At 38.7% G+C, this 12,120-nt stretch overlaps 1 protein-coding gene across 1 annotated transcript in view; it reads right to left on the bottom strand.

Moving 5' to 3' along the window:
* Nucleotides 1–8,813, bottom strand: part of ABCA12 (ATP binding cassette subfamily A member 12) — a 240,178-nt gene extending 231,365 nt beyond the window's left edge. The window contains exon 1 of the mRNA XM_021002700.2: nucleotides 8,745–8,813. Within this exon, the coding sequence (XP_020858359.1) occupies nucleotides 8,745–8,813 (69 nt within the window). The remainder of the gene's footprint in view (nucleotides 1–8,744) is intronic.
* Between the last annotated feature and the right edge of the window lie 3,307 nt (nucleotides 8,814–12,120).

The following is a 12,120-nucleotide window of genomic DNA, read 5'->3' as shown; positions in this document are numbered from 1 at the left end:
ATCTATATGAGGTCATCAAATTTCTCTACCAAATACTTAAATAATTTACCCTTCAACTGGCAGACACTTCCTAACCATCTAACATCCTTTTTTTTTTCTTGTCATCATAGGAGTAGATTTAAATTTGAGTGGTAATTAAAAAGTGCTAATGGACTGAGTGAGGTGGAGCTAAGGAAGTAGAGGCCTCTAGTCGGTACAAGGAAAGAGAGGCTTTCTATGTGTAGAGACCCTAATTCATTTTGACTCATCTGTGGTTTAGGCCTGCATCAACCAGCAGTAACAACCTGGGACTAGGCCACCTAACTTTCCAATTGATCACCAAGATTAAAGGAAAAGGCAGGGGAAATTTTTAGCTATCAAAGAGTATAATATAAAGCAAGGAAGAAATTCAGAAAGATTTCAAAGCATCAGGGTACTCTTATGTTGTAGATAATCTGTGTAACAAAAATGCAAATAGCAAAATGATTTATTCTAAGTACTTAAGGGACTCACTCAGACTCAGAGGGTCAGGCACTACCTCAAGACATGAAGTATCCAGTAAATTAGTTCAGTGTTTTCAGTTTCATCAATGGGGACACTCCATTTACCATTGCAGATCACAATTTCTCTGCGCCTTAAGAAGTGGTCTTCCTGAGTCACTATGGCCAAAAATACCCACCAACTGTTGTACAACCTCCCTGAGCTTAGTTAGACTAATACTCACGACAGATTCTTCTTCCTCCTCCAGACCTACATTCAAAGTGCCTCCATCAAATTGAGGGGCTGCCCGTCAATTGGGGAATGGATGAACAAGTTGTGGTATATCAATGTAATGGAATACTATTGTTCTGTAAGAAATGATGAGCAAGCAGACTTCAGAAAAACCGAGAAAGACTTGTATGGACTGATGCTGAGTGAAGTGAGCAGAACCTAGAGAACATTGCACACAAACAGTCATACTGTGTGATGACTAACTTTGATAGACTTAGCCTTTCTCAGAAATGCAAGGATCTAAGACCTCATGATGGAAAATGCTATCCACATCCAGAGAAAGAACGATGGAGTTTGAATGCAGATTGAAGCATACTAATCGCTCTTTTTTTTTTCTTCTGTTTTGTTTTGTTTCTTCTTTCTTGTGGTTCCTCCTATTGGTCCTAATTCTTCTTTACAACATGACTAATGTGAAAATATGTTTAATAGGAATGTATATGTAGAGCCTATACCAGCTTGTATGCCATCTTGGGGAGGGAGGTGAGAAGGGAGGGGGAGAAAATTAAAAATGAAAAGCTTGTGGAAGTGATTGTTGAAAGCTAAAATAAATTAATTAAATATAAAAAGTGTTTCCATTTTGGTAGTACTATGATAGAGTTTGAGGTCCTTGGACATAACCTTTGAGAACCCAGGGTTCCCTCTCTGTCACAATGAAGTCTCAGACTAGGACTTTATTGAAGGACTTTCTAAATTATACTAAAGGATAAATAATTAAAGGAAATTGCTTATCCTAAGGACAGGGGTTGAGAACTGGATAGAGTTTCTAACCAAGATTTGAATCCCTGGTATACCTTGTAAAGAACATTTTTCTTTAAGTATGATTACCTTGTGCCTCACTCCTGCTGTCTTTCAGCTTGCAAACTCTGCCATCTCCGTGACTGTTTCCTGTTTTTAATAAGTACCTCATTAAATGAGCCTCCTTATTGCTACCCACCTCCTCCTGGAATGTATTTCTACTCTATTATTGTTGTTCTGCCTGGCTATTAATCCCAACTAGATGGGGGCTGTGCCTAGCTGATATTATAAACCATCTAGCATATTGCTGATGTTTAATGCATTTTTACCAGCATTTTTGAGTAAATGGTGATATAAAATTATGAATTGGCCTTATAATTATTCTTAGCAGACTGTAATCTTTGTAGCCTTTCCAACAGGTAAAAGTACACCTTTGATGACTAACACAAGAGGAAGAAGTCATCTGGTCAAGAAGGATGGGGAGGTAAATATTTCTCCAAACTTTGTGCCCTTATGATCCTGCCAAATCTTTCCACTAATGGAGTGGTATAGTGGAGGGAGCCCTGAGCCAAGTCAGATGGCCTGCTTCTTTCCCTTAGTTGTATGAATAAGGGGAAATCATCAAACTTCTCTGATTCCTATTTTTTTGTAAAATGGAGATAGTAACACTTGATTTGTCTAAATCATTGAAGTCATTGTGAGGAAATTACTTTGTTAAATTGTAAACATTATATACACCTGAGCTAGTAATGTCACCAGTCAAAGCCAAACACAGAGCTTCTACTTGACAATCTATACAACTGTCTATTATCCTTTTTTACTGTTCTACTCCAGTATAGACCTCTATTGTAAATGAACTTCCTTTATAATAATAATAGTAGCTAGTGTTAATATAGCACTTTAAAGTTTGCAAAGTGCTTTACAAATATGATCTCATTTTATGCTCCCACAATCATGAGAGGTAGGTGCTACTATTAACTACATTTTACAGATGAGGAAACTGAGACAGAGAGAGCTGAAGTGATTTTTCACGGTCACACAACTAGTAAGTTTTCTGAAGGCACATTTGAACTCAGGTCTTCCTGATTCCAAGTCCAGTGCTCTATTCACAGCACCACCTAGCTGCCCCTGGGTGCCCTAATCATCTTTAATTTGCTGAGGTATTTTTATTATGTTTAGTTTTGCTTCTTTGCTTTAAAATTTTAGCCTATTTGTTTAGACCCTAGCAGTAACTATCTCAAAAAATAATTTGTGCTTCATAATTGTTGGTTGAATGGATAAAATTGATTCAATTTAATTAGCGCAAATTAAGTTCCCACCACATGCTGGGTGCCAAGCTAGGGATTAGGGATACCAGAGCAATGACAATATAGTCTCCTTCCTCAAGGAGCTTGAATGAAAGAATGATTTTTTTTCTCTCTCTTAATAGTTGGGTTCTTTTTCTCCTTTTTCCCTCGTTGTCCTCCCCCTTGTACTTCCTATTCCTATATTTTGTGTTTCCCCCTAGCTTTCTTCTCTGAAAAATAAGAGGGTGCTTTTGCTTGCTTTAAGATAAAATTAATAACTATATAGTGGGAAAAGTATTGAATCTGGAGTCAAGAAAGCCCTGATTCAAATCCCTACTGACATTTTCTGTCAATGTGACTGGAGAAATCACAACTTCACTAAGCCTCAGTTTATTTACCTGTAAATAACGCCTGTAGGACATCACTCCAAGTTGGTGCCACAATAATGAAGCAAGGGTATGTATAGCTCTTTGTTGTCAGCTACAGCCCGATTTCATCATTGCCTCGATGCTAAAAATTAGCGCCCTGATATTCAGTTTGGAGTAACCTCCCCGGGGATTACGCTTATTTTGTTTTAACATGTTTGCCTGATTGCTTATAAAGCCTGAGAGCAGTACTGAGACTTTTGTTTATTCTACATTTCTTTACACACTTCCCTTTCACTATTTTCAGTTTTTCCAGTTGTCTCCACTTTCCCCAAGACCAAATTTTACCTCTCCATTTCCCTTCCTTCTCCAATATCTCTAATTTTATCTTTGTAGCTTCCTTATGAAACTTTTCCCTTCCTTTCAATCATTTTATCAACAAACACTGATTGAGTGCTCACTATTATGCCAGATACTGAGTTGAGCCAAAACACAAAAACAGTTATTGCTCTTGGCTCGCCATATCCAAAAAGATAGATGACTTCTGACAGCAGTAGAGCATTTCAGTATAAACCTCCTTAGAGGGCATGTCATCCAATGAGCTAATCTTTCAAGTGGAGAAACTGAGCCAAGGGAGGTAAAGTAGCTTGTCTGTTGGCTGTCAGTCATGACAACTGGCAGAAAAATGGAGAATCCTTGCCCTGAAATGGAGCTCAGTGGTATTACCCAATATCTTTTTTTTCCCAATCAAATTCACCTACTTTAATCTTGATTCTCTCTGTCTTCTTCAACCACTGGACTCACTCAGACCCAGAGGGTCCAGCATCAATCCTAGTGCCGGGCATACAGCAGGTGCTTAATAAGATACTTGTTGATTAGTCAATCCTATGACATGGCCTCCAACTTTCTTGCCATGTTCTTCCACACACAGGATTTGACAGCTTACAAGACTAGCAAGAGTTTTGCTTACTTGGTCTTCCAGCTGAGGGCTTTTCTGTGGCTTTCTGGTTGATTCCCAAGGATCACTATGTGCTCACATATGGGGATAGTAGACAATTGCAATTACAATATTGTCTGTTATACCTCTGATCAGAGATTTAGAAAAAAGGTTTCAAGTACACGGCCCAAGAACACAAGGTAGCCCACAACAGTCCCGAGTGTGGCCCAAACTATATTAGATTGTAACTGGGAAATATTTAAGAAAATGAATAAAAATACAATAAAACATACATGGTTTTCTAAGTTAATGTGCAGCCTGAAGGGATCCTTATGTACAGTTGAGTGACCCCTTTTCTATTTGTGTTTGACACCGCTGCTCTAGAAGAACTTCTGATATCCTCCGATATCAAATACAAAAAAAAAAAGGAGATTTATAAGCCACTAGGGCAACCATACCTGACATAACTGATATGAGAGAAGAGGAAAATCAATTTCATAATCCCCTTTTGCCTCCACGGGGCTAAATTCTATTCCAGGCTCCAGAAGAGAACTTTTAAAAGGCTTTTCTATATTTGAGTCCTGTTGCTCCTTCAGTACAAACCCAAAGTGTGTTAAGAATAAGGAGAGAATTTGACGCAGAAGAACCAAATTATGGTCTTTGGGGCAGGAGGAAGGGGGAGGAAATGGAGATACAAGATCAAAGACATAGAAATAGAAGGAAACTGAGAGGTCATCTTTAGTCCAATGTCCTCATTCTACAGATGAGGACTTTGAGATCTAGTGAGGTTCAATGATTTGCCTAAGATCGAAAGCTAGTAAGAGTCAGTAAATGGCTTTAAATTCATTTCTTCTGATTCTAGAATCAATGGAAAGACCACTGTACCAGGTTGTTGACTGGATAATAGGTAAAGAATCCCCTCCTTGACAAAACAGCCCCCTACAACTAATCTAGCAGATATAAATATGTCACCAAAATGGTGGAACCCTTTGTCCTCCAAGATGAAGAATAAGACCATGATGTAGATAAAGTAAGGAAATTAAAATTATTCTGTATCATTTAACAATTGATTCTATTCTGTAATTGACCCTATTCTGTATTCAGTTATTTTTTATTTGTTTGTTTTTCAGTCGTGTCCAATTCTTTGTGACCCCATTTGGGTTTTTCTTGGCAGAGATACTACAGTGGTTTGCCATTTCCTTCTCCAGTTCATTTTACAAGTGAGGAAACTGAGGCAAACAGGGTTAAATGATTTGCCTAGAGTCACATAGCTAGTTTCTGAGGTCAGATTTGAATTCAAAAAGGTGAGTCTTCCTGACTCTAGGCCCAGTAATCTGTCTCCTACACCACCTAGCTGCCCATTCTGTATTACTGCCCTATCTTGTCTAATTGCTCAAGCCACATTTCTCCTTCCTGAGTTAAGCTCAGTGATGCAGATTTTCCTTTGAGTTAAAGTTACAAGTTAACTTTATTATTTAGTTAGAAGTTACAAGTTAACTTTTTTAAATGATATACTGCCCATCCTTGCTCATCTTTGCAAATCCTTCTAGGCACTGGGGAATCAGGTAACTCAGGTCTTCTAACAAGGCCTGAAAGATGCTGATGGGTCCCATAAAACAATTAACATTTCTTAATTGTCAGAAAGGGGTGGTCACTAGTCCTACACAGGTGTGCTAGCCCACTTTCTTTGATATAGCCAATCATATACCTACTCCCATGATGCTTTCTATTCTGTAACTAATCACATTATCTTCCTCCTACCTATACAATTCTGTACTGTATTAAGCCTGGTGAGTCCTACACTGCAGTTGTTGTCATTGTTTGTCCTTCATTCTTGAAGGGACCATGACATCAGGGAGGTGATGCCATGACATGCAGGTGAAATGGATTTAAGTGAGAAAGACCTATGCAAAGTCACCAGCCTCACTTTGTCCTTTAGAGCCATCTAGGTCCGGCAGCCAGATACACATCAAAATGACTGGAGATGGCCCCAGATGCAGTAGAAGACCTGGGCTAAGGTGTTTCCCAGATTTCAGTTTGTCTGAGGCAAAGCCCATTCAGTGATTAAGGCTAGGCGGGGAAAAAAAAGAGGCAAAGAATGGCCTCTTCAACTTAGTCCAAAAAAAAAAAAAATCAAACTGGCAGGGGAAGACCCTCTGGGTTTTGGGTCAAAACAGGAACAATTTCTATTTACATTCACTCTGAGTCAATCAGGGCCCAAACAATAACCAAGTGGGGTTTGGTCTGGGACCTATTGTTGGCCAATCAGTGAAAGCCAAAGTGATTTGAGTTTAAGGCATGTTCTTTAAGAAAGAAATCTAGCCTGTAAACCCCAAGATACCTTAGGAAGTTTCCAAAGGGAAAGAAAAGAAAAAAGCTGTGTTGCCCAACTGACCAGTTCCAGCTGGATCCCCAGTGGTACAGCAACCACTACTCACAGGGTTGTCATTGGTCCTTCATTCTCAAAGAGGACCATGACATTGGGGAAGGCCTTGGTCATTGAAAGAGGCCACTGACCCAATTTATTGATTACTGCCAGCCTAATAAACTGATCATGATCAGGCCACTGTCTCTCAGTTTACCTTAATTTTCAAATTTTAAATTTTCAAATTTCAAACATAAAGTATATCTCCTTTCAGGATCCTTCCTCTGAAAGGTATTATTACCCCCTCCTCCAAGTACCTAATTCTCTACTGCTGCCTCCTATCTCAACAGGGACCTTCCCTGATATGACTTACCCAGGTCTTTTCTTCTCTGGTAGTACCTCTTGTTTTGTGCCTTTTCTTGTCTTCTCCTAGTCATCAAAACCAGTCACATTCTCTTAAAACCCTGCTCTTTCCATGTGACACTCACTCCATCACATAAACTAATTCAAGTTAATGAATTACTGAGATGAATGTATTTTTCTTTCCCAAGTAATAAGAGTGGGTTTTCCAAAACTTTCTGAAGACAACACTTTCAGGAGCTGCTTCAAGGGTGGTCATTTTAGGCAAAATGGTAGATTAGTAAGGAAGTTATTCGGAGGCAGCACTATGAACTTTATCTCTTTCTAAGACCTCGCACCTCTCCACTGAACCTCATTGCATACATCTGTTTCCAAATCCAATCTCTCCTCCCATTCACCCATGACTCCACTCCTTTCACCCTTTGGGTCACTGCTGAAACCACATCAGGCAGGCAGCAATCTACTCTGCCTAAATAAATGTTAGTCCTAGAATATAGAAAGATTACTACAGCTTCCCAGATAAAGAGGGATATTGTTATTAAAATGTCAAAAAACACAGTAACCAGGAGAAACTCTTCTTTAAGAGTTTTTCTTACCAGTGAGTAATACTGTTTATTAATGGCGCTGTCCACCATTAATAGACTTTGGCATTGGACTAAAGAAGGACCCTGGCTAAGTGTTTCATCTTTACTCTAAGACCTTTATTTCATGCAAACCTCCCTCCAAACATATTCTGAATAACGCTTATCACAACCCCTTTGAAGAGTAAAAGTTTGCTCTTAAATAACTGTGCCAACTTCTCCATAGTATCTGCCACCTGACAAACAGGAGGAATTATTCTTTGGTGCTCATTCCATTGCAAAGAAGCCACCAATCTTCTAATTAGCCACTTCTACTCAACCATGTTCAGAAAGTCAAGTGGACAGTTACATCCTTCTCTTGGCATACTTAATATTTATGTTCCAGTACCTATGTAATGTGTTGGCCACCATAAAAAAAAAAGCCTAGAAATAAATAAGGGATACATATAAATGCTGGTTTTTCATAATCTGTAAACAATTCAGCTATTATTTTAGTTTTTCAATAAAAGTTGAAAATTATTGTATTTTACCAAAACACACAGAATACCCAGTTTGAATTTCTCAAGTTTTCAAATACTCTTCTGAATCTGTGACATGTAATAAGCATAAGCCATTTCCACTCCCAATCTCCAGGGATACTATCTGGTGAGAATCTAATAGCCTACCCTATAATTTGAAAAGTAAACATCAGCATAAGAACAGAAAAGGATTTTGCAATGAACATCATGAGGCAGACAAAACTATGGTAACAACTCAGCAAGACCATTTTGATTTTTTACTTGCCACTTCCATAGAATGTTTTTTTGTTTGTTTGTTTTTTGGTTCTCAGAGTCCTCAAATATCCTATTGTGAAAGTTTTGGCTTTAATTTGCCTATATTCCCCCCTCATTTTTCCTCGGACCTATCAACTGTCTACTGAATATTATTCTCCTTTTGTTTTCAAATGTGTTCTTTTCAATTAGCACCTTTGGAGGGAAGAAGTGTAAGACTCATCAATTTCATCCTGTTTCTAACTAAATTTGTAAAGAAAATATTCAAAAGCCTTTTGGCCTGAAACTGGAAACCATCCCTAGCTCTACATACTGGGTTTAACCTGGTCTCTAGATAACACCATAATAAATAGTAATAAAATGAATAATGTTTTCTTTTGCTGAGATAATACATTGGCTGATTCTTTGAGTCTATGGAAAGCCAAGCTTTTTTTTTCCTTTCCATGTTTAGACTTGTCCTACTGACTACAAAGAATGAATTCTAAAGAACTTGGCTATTCTCCTTAGAGTACTCCTCACACATTCTTTCTTTTGACCTCCTGATAGCAATAGGTTTTGTGACTGCCTTGAAAGAAACACCCCAACTTTTACTCACCGGCTGTCTTTTGACACCTAGCCAATTTTTCCAGATCAGAATCCGTAGTTGATGGAAATGTGAAGCCATCTTTCAAACAACCAAATGAGACAATCCTTTCTTTTCCACCACTTTTGGAAAGTGAAATATAAAATGGATTCACTGTCCAACTTGCAGTGTCCAGCAGGATTGAACCCTCTTCAAGGCATAGCTTTGGTGGGAAGGGGACAAGACAGAAATCCACAGCACTGTTCTTCTGGGTGTATCCTCTTCTTACACTGAATTTTCATCCAACAGAAATTCTTGATGGACTCTGCTTCCAGAAAGAGAGGCAAAATCAGAGGCCTAAGTAGCTTTTGCTTATTCAAGAATAGTATTCAGTTGCTGTGTGTTGCATTATGTTAGGCTCCAAAGAGAATGAATATCATTCAGATAATGTTCTCACTGTTAATAAAAAAAAAAGCAAAGCACACCTCCTACTCTACATGAAATTAACTGCCTATCCACACCTTCAAGAACGTGTCACCTGCATAGGACGCGTCATAAGGAATTAGGTGGGACCCTTGACAGGCCAGTATGACTTGTCTTGCATTTTCTTACCTTCCTTTATCATCTGCTCTAGGAGAGGCATAACACAGAAAGTATTGCCCAGTACTGGCTTTGGGCACAATTCCTTTTCTACTAATTGAACTGGTATTATGTCTCCTGAGCCTGTAAAGTCAGAGTTAAGCCTGAAATCTCTAGCTTGAATTTTAACACATTGTTGAATGTAATTGAGAAAATCTTCTTCTTCAGGTCTACTATTTTGGTTTTTTAAGGTTATTGAGTAAGCAAGAATTTATTAAATGCTTGTCACCATGGCAGAGATTTTTACCCATCCTGAAATATATTAAAGCATTATTTGAAGATATGAATTCATGGCCTGGGGTCCTTCTCTATTTGGGATCATTACAATTTGCTAGGCTCCCTATGTGAAATTATAATATGGACCCACAAACCTACAGATCTCTACTAGGCAACATGCATGGTACATAGGGAAAGAATTCAACCACACTATGTTCAGAGGACAGTTAGCGTCTGAGGTGAGATTTGAAATTCATCTTTCTGGTTCTAAGTCCAGTGTCCTAAAAACCAAGTGATAACCATATTTAAACAACCTGATCAAGAGAAGAGATCTGGTGGCAGTGAGTGACTAATATACAGTTTGCATAGAGGAAGGCCAGGCTATTTTCTTGAATCATTCGGAGTGATTCTGATAGTTGAACAATACAATGAGGGATGGGGAGAGTTGACAAATCCAGATATTATGAAGAAGCTGAGGGAATAAAGGCTTCTTATCTCCTAAAGCTCCTTGTGACAAAGCAGTTTTGAGCAGGTCTCCTTCATGCCTCATGTGACTGGGTCTCACCTGAGAAAGTAAAAAAGTTGAGGTAATGAACCAGGCACTATTTGTGGAATATGGGAGCAAAGACTCTAAGAAAAGCCAAAACTTTATAACTAGTAGATTATTTACCTATTGGCTCTTAAGTTCAACGTTAAATGCATATCTTCTATTCACTTTTTGTTTCTTGGTGGGGTTTTTCAGTCTTCATTTTATTGTTTGCTTTTTAAAGGAAAATTGTAAATAAAAGGTGTTCTACTAAATAACTTCCATGGACTTTCAGGATTTGAAATGGTATCAGCAGCCATAGAATGCCCTCCATAACCAGTCCAACACTAGATTATCCAGCTTTTACCAAAAGATCTCTAAAAAGGGTGAACACCTTGCCCCCTCAAGGCTGTCTGTTTCTCTTTTAAATAGGTCTAATTATTAGAAAGTATTTCCTTCCATCAAGCCAAAATTTGCTTCTATGCAGCTATTGCCCATGGACCCTATTTCTGCTCTCTGGGGCCAAACTAAACCAAATCTGTTTCCTCTTCCAAGAAACAACCCTTCAAAGGCTGGAAGACCCTCCTTGATTTTCTCTTCTCTAGGGTAAACATCCTCATTTCCTCCCTCCAAACCCTGTAGGGCAAGAATTCAAAGTTCTTCAACATTCTGTTTACTTTTTTGTGGATACTTTCTAGATTTTTAATGTCCTTTTTAAAATGTGATACTCAGAACTGAACATAGTACCCCAGATGTGGTTTGACCATAGCATAGCACTTAGGTACTATCAAGTCATTCCCCAACTCTATGCCTCTGTTAATGCAGCTTAAGCTTTCATTAGCTTTCATGCTGTTGCTTTATATTGAGCTTTTAGTCCACTAAAGTCTTCCGATCTTTTTCCTACTAGCTGTTGTCTAGCTATGTATCTCTCCTCTCATATTTGCAAAGTTGATTTTTTGAACCTTAGTGCGTGACTCTTCATTATCTCTCACCAACCATCCACATCCCTACCATATCCCATCTCTGCCAAGGCTATTGATTTCACCTTTGCCAGATGTCTCAAATACACCCCTTTCTCCCTCTGAGACTGCCACCACCCTGGTGAAGGCCCTTACCACCTTGCAGCCCGATTATTGCAATAGCCTAGTCATGGGTCTTCCTGCTTCAAGTCTCTCTCCATTCCAACCCATTCTCCATTTAGCCACCAAAGTGATTTCCCTAAAGTGCATGTTCAACCAGACCACCCTCCACCCCCAATAAATTCCAGCGGCTCTCTATCACTGCCAAAGTCAAATACAAAATATTTAATTTGGCCATAAAAGCCCATAAAAGATAGTCACCCCTCAATCTTTCCAGTGTTCTTACACCTTTCTCACCCTATGCGCTCTTTGATCCAGTGACACAGGTTTCCTCATACAAAACACTACATCTCTTGGCTCTGGGTATTTTCTTTGACTGTTGCAAATTCCCGGAATGCTCTCCCTTCTCATCTCTGCCTCCTGACTTCCCTGACTTTCTTCAAAACCCAGCTAAAATCCCTTCTTCCACAGGAAGCCTTTTCTAATCCTCTTAATTCTAGTGCCTTTCCTCTATTGATTATTTCCTATTTGTCTTGTTTGTACTGGATAGCTTGTTTGTACAGAGTTGTTTAAATGTTGCCTCCTCCATTAGATTGTAAGCTCCTTGAGGGCAAGAACTGTCTTTTTCTTTTCTTTGTATCCGTAGAATTTAGCACATTACCTGCCACATAATAGACATTGAATAAGTGTTTATTGACTGACTAATTCTAATAAATTCCTTCTTATTAGATCTGACCCAGTGTTCTAACCCTTTAAGATCATTTGTTTTCTTGATCCTATTGTACAATGTTAGCTTTTCCTCCCTATTTGGTGCCATGGAAGCTTTAAACAAAGAGACAGATAAACATGTTAATAGCATAGAACCTAACAGATACCCCTGTGGCACTCTGCCTTCTTTCAAGTAGACATCAAAATCATTAATGACTATTCTTTAGGTCCATTCAGACAA

Source organism: Phascolarctos cinereus, unplaced genomic scaffold, assembly GCF_003287225.1.
Source record: "Phascolarctos cinereus isolate Bilbo 61053 unplaced genomic scaffold, phaCin_HiC Scaffold_7;HRSCAF=346, whole genome shotgun sequence".
NCBI lineage: Eukaryota > Metazoa > Chordata > Mammalia > Diprotodontia > Phascolarctidae > Phascolarctos > Phascolarctos cinereus.
The sequence above is the reverse complement of the archived record's forward strand: the minus strand, read 5'-3'. Positions and strand labels throughout refer to the sequence as shown.